The 16,605-nt window shown below is 44.1% G+C and overlaps 1 protein-coding gene across 2 annotated transcripts in view; it reads left to right on the top strand.

The window, feature by feature from the left end:
* Positions 1-8,953: 8,953 nt before the first annotated feature.
* LOC311099108 (MAP kinase-interacting serine/threonine-protein kinase 2-like) overlaps positions 8,954-16,605 on the top strand; it is a 53,175-nt gene continuing 45,523 nt past the window's right edge. For both annotated transcript variants that reach the window (XR_014609687.1, XM_084139740.1), the window contains exons 1-4: positions 8,954-9,038; positions 9,515-9,735; positions 12,885-12,975; positions 14,980-15,081. Coding sequence is in view for 1 of the 2 variants with exons in the window: in XM_084139740.1 (XP_083995866.1) it covers positions 9,679-9,735; positions 12,885-12,975; positions 14,980-15,081 (250 nt within the window). In the remaining variant the exon portion in view is untranslated. The remainder of the gene's footprint in view (positions 9,039-9,514; positions 9,736-12,884; positions 12,976-14,979; positions 15,082-16,605) is intronic.

Below are 16,605 nucleotides of genomic sequence, written 5' to 3'. Positions count from 1 at the left end.
TGCTTATTAGTAACTGGAATAAGCAATTTCATAAATGTGTCAAGTGCAGCGTCTGGTTGCTCCTCATTATACACCACAGACCAGCAAATATTATTTACATCATCAACATAAGGATCACTACAAAACTTTATTGTATGACCTCTTATACACTATATTAGGCCCAGCCTTTGGAACTTTGATCAGGATTGTGAGACAGCCAAACATTTATCGTGGCGTGAATGTGAGAGAGAGAGTGTGTGTGTGTGTGTGAGAAAGGCAGGTATATTGCACGTGTTTTACATGGTGATGTTAATTCACAAGTGTCAACTCATCCCAGTTCTGATGCTATCTCCTCAGGTCCCCTCAGAGCCTGGAGTGCATCCCAAATAGCACCCTATGTCCTGGCTCTGGTCAACAGTAGTGCACTCTGGGCCTCCCGAGTGGCGCAGCATCGCAGTGCTAGAGGCGTCACTACAGATCCGGGTTCGATTCCCGTGCTGTGTCGCAGCCCGGCCGTGACCTGGAGACCCATGAGGTGGAGCACGATTGGCCCAGTGTCGTCCGGGTTAGGGGAGGGTTTGGCGCATGCACGCTGACTCAGCGCATGCACGCTGACTTCGGTCGCCAGCTGTACAAGAAGGTGCAACTGGCTTCCGGGTTAAGCGAGCAGTGTGTCAAGAAGCAGTGCGGCTTGGCGGGGTCGTGTTTCGGAGGACGCAAGGCTCTTGACCTTCGCCTCTCCCGAGGCCTTACGGGAGTTGCAGCGATGGGACAAGACTTTAACTACCAATTGGGGAGAAAAAGGGGTAAAAAGTCAAATATAGGGTGCCATTTGGAACGTAAACATAATGAAGGAATTGGGATTTTGACAAATAGAGAGAGCAGACAAATTTATAGTATTTGTGTGTATGTGTTTATGACGTATATTAGTGTTTGAGACGGACACCTGCCTTGAAGTCTGGTGCCTGCAGACTGAGATGACAGAGTATCTATCGGTAGGTACAGGTGGAGTACAGGTGGAGTGCCTGGTAAGTTGTCATGCTCTGCTCTGCTTTCAACTTCCAGCCAGCATTGGTAGAAAGAGATCAAAGGGGTTTTTGACAACAGACAGTCTGCTCTATGAACAGAGGTTGTGCTGCAGCCCCCTGCAGGAAACTCAGTTCTGGGAAAATAAATTGTGCAGCAAGCTATTGTATATAATGCATGCACAGGCCTGCGACTATCTATGGAAGGAACAAGGCAATGGAGTTGATAGAAATGAAATATCATCCCACCAAATGATCAAACGTGGAAATAATGAACTCTCGGATAATGGATCTTATTCTCAGCTGTGCAAAAGTTTATAGGCTTGCTGTATTAAAGCATTACATTTTTACATTTTACAATACATTTTTTAGTCATTTAGCAGACGCTGTTATCCAGAGCGACTTACAGTTAGTTAGTGCATACATTTTCCATACTGCACCACGCAGTGCCTGCAGTTGAATCCTGCAGGAAACTCAGTTCCGGGAAAAGTGAGGAGCAACCAGGTTTTAGCAATGCATTGCACAGGCCTGGCCTACTGTGGAACGTTAGCAATTGGGCTAGCTAGCATGTTAACTAGTTACAGTAACTCCGTTCTGGTTAGCGTAGCTAGTTAGCATCTAAATTCGAAATAATTGTGATTGTATTGCAGTTGATTGGTGACAATGACATGAACACACATTCCAGCATGACATTCAAGCAAGCATTCTAATATATTTACAACCCAAAGGTAACGTGAAATGCAATCAGAACTTATGACATAAGCAATATATTTAGACTAAGCTTTGTCTGGGCTTAATAGCCAGCTTGCTAAACTAATTGCAGGCTAACGAGTCGAAGCATTGCATCATGGGAGACAAAATGCACCCTGGGAATCGTAGTATGCTGTATACGAGGGCAACACAGAAGCTGCATAATGCCAATGAGGAATGGTGCCAGCATGACTAACAAAAACGATAGACATAAACATGTGTATCAAATCTTACAATAGTGTGTAACAGGGTTGGTTATGTTTCCACTTGCCTCTAAAGAAACGTGTATTTAATGTTCAAACACTCTTATTGGTTGGTTCAATTCCGATGACAATAAGGCTTGCAGATACGGGGGGGGGGATCGCGAACGTCAGGTCTCCTCAGAATGAAAATGTGATGCAAGGGATTTTACTGTCGACAGCCATCAACATCATTAAGCTCTGCACAACTAACGTGCTGTTTCCTATTTAATCACAGATAATAAATAACGATCAACTGGGACCACTGGCGGGGGTGATTTCTTTAAACTAAACACAACGCAAGGAGAGTACGATTAAACATCTGTTACAAGTGCGTATATACTAACAGCATAATAACTGGGTATAAAGTGGTGGAATTGTCCTTTAACCTCCTTTGGGCCTGTGTCTGGGTCACCTATATAATCATCTTCCCTACCAGTTGCCTCTGGCTGCTGCTGTTCTTAGTTCTCCACTGGCCTGCTGTTCTCATCTGCCCTCCTCCTTGGTCCGTCTGAAAGGTAGCAAGGTAGAGGTGCAACATGTCATTCGTTAGTTTTAAAGGGTGACTGCACTTGCTGATTTGGCCTAATTTCAGATTTGGTTCATTAAGAAATGCAAGCGGACCAAGTTAAAACGTGAGTTGGTTTCTACTAAGCTATGAAATTGTTTTATGATGGTCATAGCAAGGATCATTTAGCTATTTGACTTAGAATTGTAAGACCCCTTAAGGTGTATATATATAAAAAAAAATAGATTTTGGATAAAACATTGAATTTGGTGTTACTGCTATTAGCCAATAGAAACACATTGAATAACAGATACACTACATGGAACAGATAGTCCCCAAAAAATCTAGTTTTGAAGTTTATTTATCCCCTTATTTTAGGCATTAAAGGACACTATATATACAAAAGTATTTGCACACCTCTTCAAATTAGTGGATTTGGCTATTTCAGCCAAATGACAGGTGTATAAAATTCGAGCACACTGCCATGCAATCTCCATAGACAAACACTGGCAGTAGAATGTATGAAAAAATTAATAATTGTATGCACTCACTAACTGTAAGTCGCTCTGGATAAGAGCGTCTGCTAAATGGCTAAAATGTAAATGTAAAATGGCCTTACTGAAGAGCTCAGTGACTTTCAACGTGGCACTGTCATAGGATGCCACCTTTCCAACAAGTCAGTTCTGCCCTGCTAGAGCTGCCCCAGTCCACTGTAAGTGCGGTTATTGAGAAGTGGAAACGTCTAAGAGCAACAACGGCTCAGCCGCGAAGTGGTAGGCCACACAGGCTCACAGAACGGGACCGCCGAATGCTGATGTGCGGTTGCAACACTCACTACCGAGTTCCAAACTGCCACTGGAAGCAACGTCAGCACAAGAACAGTTAGTCGGGAGCTTAATGAAATGGGTTTCCATGGCTGAGCAGCCGCACACAAGCCTAAGATCACCATGCAGAATGCCAAGCGTCGGCTGGAGTGGTGTAAAGTTTGCCGTCATTGGACTCTGGAGCAGTGGAAACGTGTTCTCTGGAGTGATGAATCACGCTTCACCATCTGGCAGTCCGACAGACAAATCTGGGTTTGGCGGATGCCAGGAGAACACTACCTGCCCCAATGTATAGTGCCAACTGTAAAGTTTGATAGAGGAGGAATAATGGTCTGGGGCTGTTTTTCATGGTTGGGGCTAGGCCCCTTAGTTCCAGTGAAGGGAAATCTTAACGCTACAGCATAGAATGACTTTCTAGACAATTCTGTGCTTCCAATTTTGTGGCAACAGTTTGGGGAAGGCCCTTTCCTGTTTCAGCATGACAATACCCCCGTGCCCAAAGCGAGGTCCATACAGAAATGGTTTGTCGAGTTCGGTGTGGAAGAACTTGACTGGCCTACACAGAGCCCTTACCTCAACCCCATCGAACACCTTTGGGATGAATTGGAACGTCGACTGCGAGCCAGGCCTAATCGCCCAACATCAGTGCCCGGCCTCACTAATGCTCCTGTGGCTGAATGGAAGCAAGTCCCCACAGCAATGTTCCAACATCTAGTGGAAAACCTTCCCAGAAGAGTGGAGGCTGTTATAGCAACAAAGGGGGGACCAACTCCATATTAATGCCCATGAATTTTGAATGAGATGTTTGACCAGCAGGTGTCCACATACTTTTGGTCATGGAGTGTATCGCCATATATACTTCTATTCGTTTTTTCCAACGGGTACCTGGGACCTTCAGACAAGTGGGCGGCAGGTAGCTTAGTGGTTAAGAGCGTTGTGGCAGTAACCGAAAGGTCGCTGGTTCTGAGCCGACTAGGTGAAAAATCTGTCGATGTGCCCTTGAGCAAGGCACTTAACCCTAATTGCTCCTGTAAGTCGCTCTGGATAAGAGCGTCTGCTAAATGACTAAAATGTAAATGTAAGGTCGTGTGAGGATTTTGGGCATCCTAGAGCAAAACAATCGACGTGTTCGTGAGAGTCTCACCTTTGCACAACAAGTTCCGAATAACCAGATGTTCTCTGTGCTATGCTGCAGACTGACTGGCGTTTTGCTTAGTGTTGACATTGACGTCTAAACGGTACTGTATGGGTTTTGGGAGGGGTGAAGGGACGAGAGTGGTCCAGTGCGTTGTGAAATCTCGACCAATCAAATAAAAATAAATCATATCAAATATTATTTGTCACATGCACCGAATGCAACAGGTGTATGGAGGACTAAAAGTGCCACAATTAAATAAATAAATACACCATTAAATAATTACTTAAATGTGTCATTAATTAATTAAATGTGTCATTAATTAATTAAAATTAGAATTAAATACATAAATGTGTAATTAAATGTATCATTAATTAATTCAAATACTGATTCATTTTATGTAAAATACATATATAATTATTTCACTATTTACATTTACATTTCATGGTCCTGCGTTGGAGTGATTCATGAATTACTTAAAACTGTCAAACTGACCCATCAAAAGTTGGTAGGCGGAACCTAACGCCTGATTGGTTACCCTCTGCATCAAGCCAAGACAAATCAATTCCGGATAATGGATTGATGCAGAGCTACTGAACACATTCCAATACACTGGGTGGCGCTATTCACCTCTACGTTGGTTTAGTTACACGGTTAAACAGTACTTTCATTGCAACGGCTAAAAATCAAGAGAAGACTCGGTCCTGCTAGCCCCAATGTTGAGACGCTGTGTGAGGTGCAGGACAAAATGTCTAAAAGTTGCCCGGAGCTGCTGAGAGAAGCAGCGAATTTGATTGAGGAAGCTCTGAGCAGAAGTCCAACGGCTCCCGCGGCACCGGTGAATCCGGCAGCTCAGTCACAGCAGATACCGGCCGCTCAATCACGTACACCTGTCCAAGGTAAGCTAAGTAATTTCATGTTAGCCAGGTGTGCTACTATTTAATGATTCGGGACACACGTGTAGGTTAAATTAGATCGACTCGAACATGTATTTGCATGCGGTATTATGATGCTTCGTGCGTGACACGTTTATTGTTAATGGGGGGGGAAGCATAAACCTAGCTAGTTCGCTAATCGGCTAAATGGTGTTAGCTGGCTTGAGCATCCCAAGATAGAAGTAGAGGCTGTTTTAGCTGACTGGTGACCATTGAGCTGTTACGTTTTTCTGTGTTGCAGCGGAGGTAGCAAGGCTCTTTGCGCCATATAACATTGGAGCCAGAAGGAATATGACGAGACGACCAGCACAAGTCCAAGTTAGCCGAAGAAGCTACACACACACTGTCTGTTGTTTGGCTGACCACAATGCGGATAAAATTCCAAGCGTACTGTTTAAAGCTGAACTTCTTACTTCAGGACTTGGAGAGCAAAAAGTAACATTTTCAGGTCAGTGCGAAACTAGGCATTTACCAAAAGTAAAAAAAGTTTGTACTGTCTGTGGCTTGTTGAAATTATTTGCATTTATTTTTATAGTGACTCAAACTTAATTGGTGTTCATAGTGTCAATAATAGTTATCACAGGCTTATTTGCTTAATTTAAGGTGAGGCTTCTATGTCTCATGGATAGATATGATCAATTACAGTTGAACTAAATGTCTTTAATCCATTTTATGACTTTTAGCTTCATCAGGTACCCTGGCCCAGCTGCTGACATTCTGGGTTGGCTGGGAGATGCTTCCTCCTGAACTGAGAGTGGAGATTTCTGGGGGAACCCTTCCTACGTCCTCCACATGCTTTGAAACCCTAAAGCTGCCAGCTCATTTCAAACTCTACATGGACTTTGAGAAAGCACTTGTCGCTGCCATAAAAAGTACTGGATTTGGGCTTGTTTAAGTTTTTTCAGACGTCAATTAGGGCTGGGCAATATTTTAATATTATATCTATCGTGATATAAGACTAGATATCGTCTTAAGGTGCTTTTCCATTACCAGTACCTACTTGACTCGCCTCGCCTCGACTCGCTGTGCGTCCGTTTCCCATTGCAGATTTTAGGACGAGGCGAGTAGGTACCATGTAATGGAAAAGCACCATTAGATTTTGAAGAAGTGTAATATCGTTACATGGTAAGTTTAGTCTTTTCCTGGTTTCAAAGGCTGCATTACAGTAAAGTGATGTCATTTTCTGAACTTACCAGACTGTTCTAGCTGTTCTATTATTTGCCTTTTACCACTTAGTCATTATATCCACAATATGATAGTTATTTATCCGAAATCTAAATGTGGAAGATATTTTGTGAATGCACCAATTGTCAACCTTACAATATCGTTGCAATATCGACATCAAGGTGTTAGGTCAAAAATGTGATATTTGATTTTCTCCATATTGCCCAGCCCTAATGTCAATGCATACACAGTTCAGATGAATTGACACAAGTTCAGTGTCTTTGAAAACATTAACACACTGTGCAGTAGTTGACTTTTTTTTCTTCCATTTACTAAAATCAAACTGTTCTGCACCTTCAGTGCTAACAGTACAGCATTCATGTTAGTCATTCTGTGGACCATAATGAGACAGGAAGCTTCAAAGAAACAGCTTTTTTTCCTTTCTTTTAAAAGGAAAGTAAACTTTCAGTTTTTCCTTGCTTGTTCTAACACAACAAATAAAAACATGGGTTGGACATCAGTCTAAGATTCTTGATAACACTTCCACAGTCTCTACATATAGTCTAAGTGCATCAGTAACAGAAACTCCTGGAGCTGGCAAAATTGCAACCTCTTCATCTGAGAGCTCACGGGCCAGCTGAACCTCGGGGACTGACACAGTGCCTCGATGAAGGCAGTGAGGTCCGTTCCAATCGATCCCATATTCTTCAGGAACCTGAATGGATGACAAGCATAATCAGTCTTGTACTTAAAACTAGTTTGACATGTCCTTACACAAGATTGTTATTTTTGGTCACCAAGGCAGTGAGAAATGAAATGTTACTTAAATAATACAGCTTTGCATAGTATGCACTGTAGAAACTACAGCTCACAGGTTGATGTCTTTCCATAAGCGGGCTTCCTTCACCTTTCAAAGGGGCAGAGCTCCAAATTAAAAATACATTTAAATAATGCCCATATTATTATCTACTCACTTGGAACATGCACACCTCTTGCATTCAGGTGACCACGCATTAGCTTGTAGCCGGTGTTTGGATGACTTTGTGAATTTCACTTACAATACGGTCTAACTCCTCATCATTCACAGCTGAATAGAGATCTGTCTTTCTGTACAAACAAGAAAAACACAACATCAAGTAATGTTACCTTAAACGTCATATTCTTTCCGAGTGTATGAGAGCAGCAATTCATAAACAGAAAACTCATGAATTTAGTGTAAATACCTTAAACTGTATTGTTGCATGCGCCTCCTGATGGTCCTCTTTGACACACCGAACATCGCTGCAAATTTGAACTGCGGGAACTCCACAAAGAAGTTGATGCTCCAGAACTGCACTCGGTATGTCAAACGCCAAACGCCCCGGTTCCTGTGTGTGTTGGGCCTGAAGTGCCCTGGTACCAGAGAAGCGGTGGACAACTTCTTCTAGATTTGCAATCACTCTGTGGTCGATATCTTCGTCGGAAAGTGCGGAAATGACTCCAACAACTTCAATAAGTTCCTCTGCTTTACTAGCTACATGCTCTGGGTCAGCAGGTCCTGCTTCTACATCCTCTGCTAAGTTTAAAATGTCTCTAACCAACTCCCTGGAAAGTTCACGGAGATCCTCCATTGTCTCTATCCAGGTTGGCCTACTCTACTTCAGACCAAAGCAATGGATCAGACTAGATTCGCGTTAGCCCCGCCCACTGACTTTGATGGGTCAGTTTGACAGTTTTAAGTAATTCATGAATCACTGCAATGCAGGATCATGAAATGTAAATGTAAATAGTGAAATAATTATATATGTATTTTACATAAAATGAATCGGTATTTGAATTAATTAATGATACATTTAATGACACATTTAAGTAATTATTTAATGGTGTATTTATTTATTTAATTGTGGCACTTTTAGTCCTCCATACAGGTGTAGACTTTACCGTGAAATGCTGACTGACGAGCCCTTTCCCAACAATGCAGGGGGAATAAGTAAGAACATAAGAAAACAGGCACCGTGTCACTCCAGGGGCTTCTTGCAGTGCCTGCTAATGCCTAGCGCAGTATTGTTTATTTTTGTCAGTAAAACATGTTTTTAAAAATACTGCATAGCACAAGTGATGCGTGGTTATGGAAACTCGAATCAGATTGCCTAATGACACCACTGCTTATTCGAAAACATGCCACGGATGTAACCGGATGAAACTAGGCTCCGATAACGTGCAGCTCGGTTGCAGTCGGTTGCACTGCAGTTGCAAATGAAAAAATGGTGCTCCGCCCTCCTCGGTAAATTATCCTATCGCGTGTGTCCTAATGTTATATCGGTCAGTGTTTACTGCGAGCTGATTGGATAAACCGTAGCAGAGTGGGCGGGGGATCAGCAGAGGTTATAAAAAGGCACCCCGACGATGCGCTGCGCTTCTCGAAACAGTCAACGTTCAACAAAGGCAGTGGCTGGCATCTAAACGGCGTCAAGGCTGGAGGAACACGGACAATAACGGGGTAAGTCAAAATGAAATATCTGGTTTTATTATATTACGTCAAGTTCGGGATATCAACCGTACGAATATGTTCGAGTTGTCGAAGTCGTCAAGAGTTTAGTCAACTTCAACCGGACTGCAATCTAGCTAGCTAGCTTGGTTAGCCTGTCTAGCTAACGTTACTGTTAGCGAACATGACGTGTTTTTAAAAACAATGAATGTTCAATGGACGCTAAGCGAGCTAGTTCAGTCTAGATAACTCTTCGGGTAATGTAGACAATTTGAATGCACTTTCACAATGACACGTATCTATTTTAATAAGTTTGTTTAAACGATCAAGTGTTAATGATAACTTTGCGTGTTATTTCATTTCGATTGTAACGTTTAATACACTCAAATTTCATTTTAATGAGATAGCGAGGCTCGTGTGTTAGGAATTTGACCGCTGATACAACTCGGTTTTATCAACTAGTAACAATGTTTTACTGTCTGACACAGGAATCCCTATTAAATGAGAGTTTAACCATCCAACAACCATCTATGTCAAGACTACCGACGGACCACATCTAGCTGCCGTGTCTTCTGTGTCTCTCCCATTGGACCACAGTGATACCTAATCTAAATCAGTGGATCGGCTGAATTAACGTCGACCGACATCCAAAATGGTTCAGAATAAGAATGTCACCTCAGAAGACGCTGGCTTCCACCGCTCTTTTAAGGTGAGTTGCTGTTTCTGTTTGTAATTACTGCTTCTGAAAGTCAGTATCTAAATGTGTTTCCTAATTTAATAAAATTATTGAAGAGCCTAAGTTCCATGCCAGCTTAGTTTTTTCTGTTTTGGAAGATTACTACTGTTTCCATCCAAACTGATTGAAAGGCTGGAGGAACATGCATTGCATTATTGTGAACGGATGTTGCTCAGTCATTGCATGTATTCTGTGTTAATTTTAGCCCAGTCACAGTCAGTATCCCAGACAATGTTATTTCAGTCAGTGACAGCTAGGTATTTATACCGTCCAGGGGAGAGTACAGGGAGACCACAGTTACACTTCTGCCCTAGCCCAATATTAGACCTCTGATTACTTCATTAATGAGAAAAGGTATAAGGCAGGAGTTCCCTAACTTTTTTGGCCAACAACCCTGTTTTGATATATGAACATTCTCGCGACCTCAACCATGTGAATTAAAAAAAAAATGACAGCCAATGTTTACTTTTATATTTGGGGCTATGGCAGTCAATACATGGCGTCAGTGATCTTCAGGTCGGAAAGTCTGTGCTCTAGAAAGAGTCGCGAGTTGGAATTCAGAGTTGGATTCAAAGTGCAAAACGTTTTTCCCCAGTCGGAGCTTGTTTTTCCCCTCAGTTCCCAGTTGTCTTGTACGCATTTAAGTCGGAAGTCTGAGATTTCCGAGTTCCCAGTTGTCTTGAACGCGGCATTAACGCTCAGGGGGTGACGGCAGGGTATTGCCTTTGAGTCAGGAACCAGAACTCCTCCGTAGTGACCCGTGAATGCATTCGGTCTCATGACAGCTCGATCAGCTGTTTGATTTTACTTACCGGGATGTCAGCTGAGCCAGGATCACAGTCAGACGGATTGGGAAGTAGGTCCCAAAGTGCTCTTCCTAGTGTTGGAGGTGAGCAGTCATCACTCTTGTGGGACACTTACTGATGTTGTTTTCTGTTAGAAACATGGACAGCCGAGGGAAGGGGGCATGGTTCGTTTTTGAAAGACTCTCCAATAAGAAATCTTTCCTCTGAATCCACTGATTCAGTCACTCATCTGTAGAATGTTTTTTTTATTTCCCATGCATGCTTGCGTTGAGTATGTTCAATTTCCCAAATATCTCTGTTACAAAGGCAAGGAGGCATGTTTTATTTTCGTGACACAAAGTCAACCAAGTCTTTTTTAAATCTTTTTTTTATTGGGAATGACAACAGTCCATCTGTCAATGCGAAAAACATTCCAATACTCCCCCTCGATAACCACAAAGCCTCGTTGTGAAATACAACATTGTCATGCTCTGATCCCATATCTCCACATAGTTTTGTGCAGTGGATGTGGTTTGATGTAGTTTACAATCGAAGTTACCTGCTGCAGTATATCTGAGAGTTCTGTGCTCAGCTCTTTTGCTGCCAGTTGCTCTCGGTGTATCATACAAAGCCTCCATATGGCAGAGGGAGACCTATTCATAACTAGAGTGCAGAGGCCTGCCCACCGTCCCGCTATAGATGGAGGCCACAGTTAGAGCCCATGGAATCTGTTTTTCAGCAACACAGCACACTGAAAATCCCCTGTGCCGTTTCATGCTCGGGAATCGTGAGACAGAACAATATGTCCTTGTGAATAGCATCACCCCCCCCCCCCCCCCCCCAATGTGTATAGCGAACAAAAGTCAATGCATGGGCACCTCACAGCTGACGTCCATTTGGACAACATAAGCTGGAGAGATTGAGTCGTTCAGTCAGTTTCTTCTTGATTGCTAGCAATAGCGTAAATTGTTCATTTAACAGTGTTATCTGACAAAGGTATTGATGTGAGCTTCTGTGCCTCTGCTTCCCCACACATTGTTTTCACCATATCAGTTGCGTCCGGTATTATATCAAAGTCTCTGCAGCAGTGTGGTGTCATAGTGTAGTGGGTCTAGCCATTCACTGTTGGAACGGTCAAGGGCAGCCTTTTCCCATGACCTAAGGGCGCTCTCTGGTTGACCTAAGGGCGCTCTCTGGTTGAATTTGGAGGGGGGGGTAGCATCAAACATTGTCATTTTAATAGTTTCTTGTTCACTGCTCAGTGATGCAAACGGAACCGTTTAGCAGGTAGGTTAGTCATTGGACCATATCCCCCCCCACCCTGTCGTTATCAAATGCCCTTTTTAATCAATTAATCAGAGGTCTAATATTGGTTAAACGTTTGTCATAGAGCTCTATTGCTCTGCTTCTTCTACGGGCCTCTCTTGGCGATGACAACCTAAGTATGGCCCGGGGCGTCAGGAGAAGGATCTGTTTAGTTTAACCCAGAGGTCCCGGGGCGTCAGGAGAAGGATCTGTTTAGTTTAACCCAGTGGTCCAGGGGCGTCGGGAGAAGGATCTGTTTAGTTTAACCCAGAGGTCCCGGGGCGTCGGGAGAAGGATCTGTTTAGTTTAACCCAGAGGTCCCGGGGCGTCAGGAGAAGGATCTGTTTAGTTTAACCCAGAGGTCCCGGGGCGTCGGGAGAAGGATCTGTTTAGTTTAACCCAGAGGTCCCGGGGCGTCGGGAGAAGGATCTGTTTAGTTTAACCCAGAGGTCCCGGGCGTCGGGAGAAGGATCTGTTTAGTTTAACCCAGAGGTCCCGGGGCGTCGGGAGAAGGATCTGTTTAGTTTAACCCAGAGGTCCCGGGGCGTCGGGAGAAGGATCTGTTTAGTTTAACCCAGAGGTCCCTGGGCGTCGGGAGAAGGATCTGTTTAGTTTAACCCAGAGGTCCCGGGGCGTCGGGAGAAGGATCTGTTTAGTTTAACCCAGAGGTCCCGGGCGTCGGGAGAAGGATCTGTTTAGTTTAACCCAGAGGTCCCGGGGCGTCGGGAGAAGGATATGATTAGTTTAACCCAGAGGTCAGGCAGGGTCTGAAGAGGAGTTGGTTTGGACTAAATCGGTCCCTTGGCCAGTGGTGCAATGTGTAGTCATTCCTACTGCTTCATATGGCCCTGTGATGTAAATGACTCTCCTCTAGGCTGTGATGTAAATGACTCTCCTCTAGGCTGTGATGTAAATGACTCTCCTCTAGGCTGTGATGTAAATGACTCTCCTCTAGGCTGTGATGTAAATGACTCTCCTCTAGGCTGTGTCAAACTCAAAGCCTTGTCTGGTTCTGTTCTGTCCCTCCTTCAGGTCCAAAACCCTTTCAATTCTGAAGATTACAACAAACCAGACTCCCATCTCCACGAGTCAAACTTACATTTAGATTGTCCCCCAAGACCTGGTAAGTTTCTTTTGATTTGGAATTTACTGTCCCTGATTTTGATTTTAACACAACACACACGGGCCACCTGACCCGTAGTAACCTTCCTATGAGGATATCATCACTATGTCTCTGTCAGTCAAAGTTCAGTCCTGATTAGAGGGGTGACGCTGGCATATCATATACTACCTCTGCTGCTTTCACCTGCCTGATAACAGAACCACCGTCACAACAACTGGCCTGGGCCTGGTTTCCCAAAACCATCTTAAGGCTAAATTCATCATTATAATCTTTGTAGGAGCATCGTTATATCTCTGCGTTGTTTCCCAAAACCATCGTAGAACAGCTAATTATAATAATAATAATAAATAATTGGTCATTTAGCAGACGCTCTTATCCAGAGCGACTTACAGGAGCAATTAGGGTTAAGTGCCTTGCTCAAGGGCACATCGACAGATTTTTCACCTAGTCGGTTCGGGGATTAGAACCAGCGACCTTTCGGTTACTGGCACAACGCTCTTAACCACTAAGCTACCTGCCGCCCTTGATTTGAATTGAGTCATTACATGCAGTGTCACTTATACACAGAAGATCTTCGCTAAACATAGAATCACATGTTTTGTCTGTCTCTGTGACCACCGATAACTTCAGAACAAAGTTGACTACAAATATATAGTTTTCATGTCTTTGCACAATTGATGCAAAAAGAGATGACAGTTGGCTATAGGCCTTTTCGCTCCTATAAATGCTGCAACGACGCACTTAGTGACCGTTCTCTCTGCGTGGTGTTTTGGGAAACGCATGTTACATCTTCGGCCGTTGTAGGAAAGATGCATAATTTAAACACGCCTAAGTTCTACTGGGCCCAGCCCTGTTAGTTCCAACAACAACTGGACCTGTCCGGACCCAGTATGTCTTGTGCCCTCACTCTTATATCCCCTCCCCCTTTCTCTTCTATCCTCTCTCTCTCTCCTATCCCAGCTCTCTCTCCTATCCCCCCTCTCTCTCCTATCCCCCCTCTCTCTCTCCTATCCCAGCTCTCTCTCCTATCTCTCCTATCCCCCCTCTCTCTCCCCTATCCCCCCCTCTCTCCCCTATCCCCCCCTCTCTCCCCTATCCCCCCTCTCTCTCCTATCCCCTCTCTCTCTCTCCCCTATCCCCCCTCTCTCTCCTATCCCCTCTCTCTCTCTCCTATCCCCCCTCTCTCTCCTATCCCCTCTCTCTCTCTCTCCTATCCCCCCTCTCTCTCCTATCCCCTCTCTCTCTCTCCTATCCCCTCTCTCTCTCCTATCCCCTCTCTCTCTCTCCTATCCCCTCTCTCTCTCTCTCCTATCCCCTCTCTCTCTCTCCTATCCCCTCTCTCTCCTATCCCCCCCTCTCTCTCCTATCCCCCCTCTCTCTCCTATCCCCCCTCTCTCTCCTATCCCCTCTCTCTCTCTCCTACCCCCTCTCTCTCTCTCCTATCCCCTCTCTCTCTCCTATCCCCCCTCTCTCTCCTATCCCCTCTCTCTCTCTCCTATCCCCTCTCTCTCTCTCCTATCCCCTCTCTCTCTCCTATCCCCTCTCTCTCTCTCCTATCCCCTCTCTCTCTCTCCTATCCCCTCTCTCTCCTATCCCCCCCTCTCTCTCCTATCCCCCCCTCTCTCTCCTATCCCCCCCTCTCTCTCCTATCCCCCCCTCTCTCTCCTATCCCCCCTCTCTCTCCTATCCCCCCTCTCTCTCCTATCCCCCCTCTCTCTCTCCTATCCCCTCTCTCTCTCTCCTATCCCCTCTCTCTCCTATCCCCTCTCTCTCTCTCCTATCCCCTCTCTCTCTCTCCTATCCCCTCTCTCTCTCTCCTATCCCCTCTCTCTCTCTCCTATCCCCTCTCTCTCTCTCCTATCCCCTCTCTCCCTCTGTCTTCCAAAGACATGACACTCAGCCAGCTGGCCTGTGACTCTGGATTAATGCCATCAACTGTCCCTGTTTGCACAATGTCCCTCATCTCCTGTCCCCCCCCTCTCTCCCGTCCTCCTCCCTCCATAGACATGCCAGCCAGCCAGCCTATCAACATCCCAGATGCCAAGAAGAGGACCAAGAAGAAGAAGAGGTGCAGGGCCACCGACAGCTTCACTGGACGATTCCAAGGCAAGTCACTAGAAAACCATCCACTGTCTATTCAAGGCATGTGAATAAGCTATATAATAATCCATAATATATACATACACATATAAGCACAGTGTTGTTCCTTTATCCCCAACCTTTACTTTTAACAAATGTACCAAACAAACTAGCGTTTATCTAGAGCATTTATTTGTTGTTTTCTGTCAGATGTTAATATTTTAGTAAAAAGTATGAGCTGGGGCACACCCAGAGACAATTATTTAGTGTAGAGGTGCTGACTAATGGCAAATAAACTGTAAACTATGAAAATAATCTCTCTGTGTGTGTATATAATCTCTCTCTGTGTGTGTGTATATAATCTCTCTGTATGTGTGTATATATAATCTCTCTGTGTGTGTGTGTATATAATCTCTCTGTGTGTGTGTGTGTATATAATCTCTCTCCCAGTAATTTAAACCACCAACGTTTCGGCATCACTTCTTACCCAATACATTACTGGGAGTTTATATACAGTGCATTCGGAAAGTATTCAGACCCCTTGACTTCTTCCACATTCTGTTACGTTACAGCCTTATTCTAAAATGGATTAAATAGTTTTTTTCCCTCATCAATCTGTGGTCCTCTGTAGCTCAGCTGGTAGAGCACGGCGCTTGTAACGCCAAGGTAGTGGGTTCGATCCCCGGGACCACCCATACACAAAAAAAAAAAATGTATGCACGCATGACTGTAAGTCGCTTTGGATAAAAGCGTCTGCTAAATGGCATATTATTATATTATTACACACAATACCTCATAATGACAAAGCAAAAAATTGAAATATCACATTTACATACAGTGGGGGAAAAAATTATTTAGTCAGCCACCAATTGTGCAAGTTCTCCCACTTAAAAAGATGAGAGAGGCCTGTAATTTTCATCATAGGTACACGTCAACTATGACAGGCAAAATGAGAAAAAATAATCCAGAAAATCACATTGTAGGATTTTTTATGAATTTATTTGCAAATGATGGTGGAAAATAAGTATTTGGTCAATAACAAAAGTTTCTCAATACTTTGTTATATACCCTTTGTTGGCAATGACACAGGTCAAACGTTTTCTGTAAGTCTTCACAAGGTTTTCACACACTGTTTCTGGTATTTTGGCCCATTCCTCCATGCAGATCTCCTCTAGAGCAGTGATGTTTTGAGGCTGTCGCTGGGCAACACAGACTTTCAACTCCCTCCAAAGATTTTCTATGGGGTTGAGATCTGGAGACTGGCTAGGCCACTCCAGGACCTTGAAATGCTTCTTACGAAGCCACTCCTTCGTTGCCCGGGCGGTGTGTTTGGGATCATTGTCATGCTGAAAGACTCAGCCACATTTCATCTTCAATGCCCTTGCTGATGGAAGGAGGTTTTCACTCAAAATCTCACGATACATGGCCCCATTCATTCTTTCCTTTACACGGATCAGTCGTCCTGGTCCCTTTGCAGAAAAACAGCCCCAAAGCATGATGTTTCCACCCCCATGCTTCACAGTAGGTATGGTGTTCTTTGGATGCAACTCA

The sequence above is a fragment of the Coregonus lavaretus genome, assembly GCF_964263955.1.
Source record: "Coregonus lavaretus genome assembly, chromosome: 23".
NCBI lineage: Eukaryota > Metazoa > Chordata > Actinopteri > Salmoniformes > Salmonidae > Coregonus > Coregonus lavaretus.
Note: the sequence above shows the minus strand (reverse complement) of the source record. Positions and strands in the feature narration are given on the sequence as shown.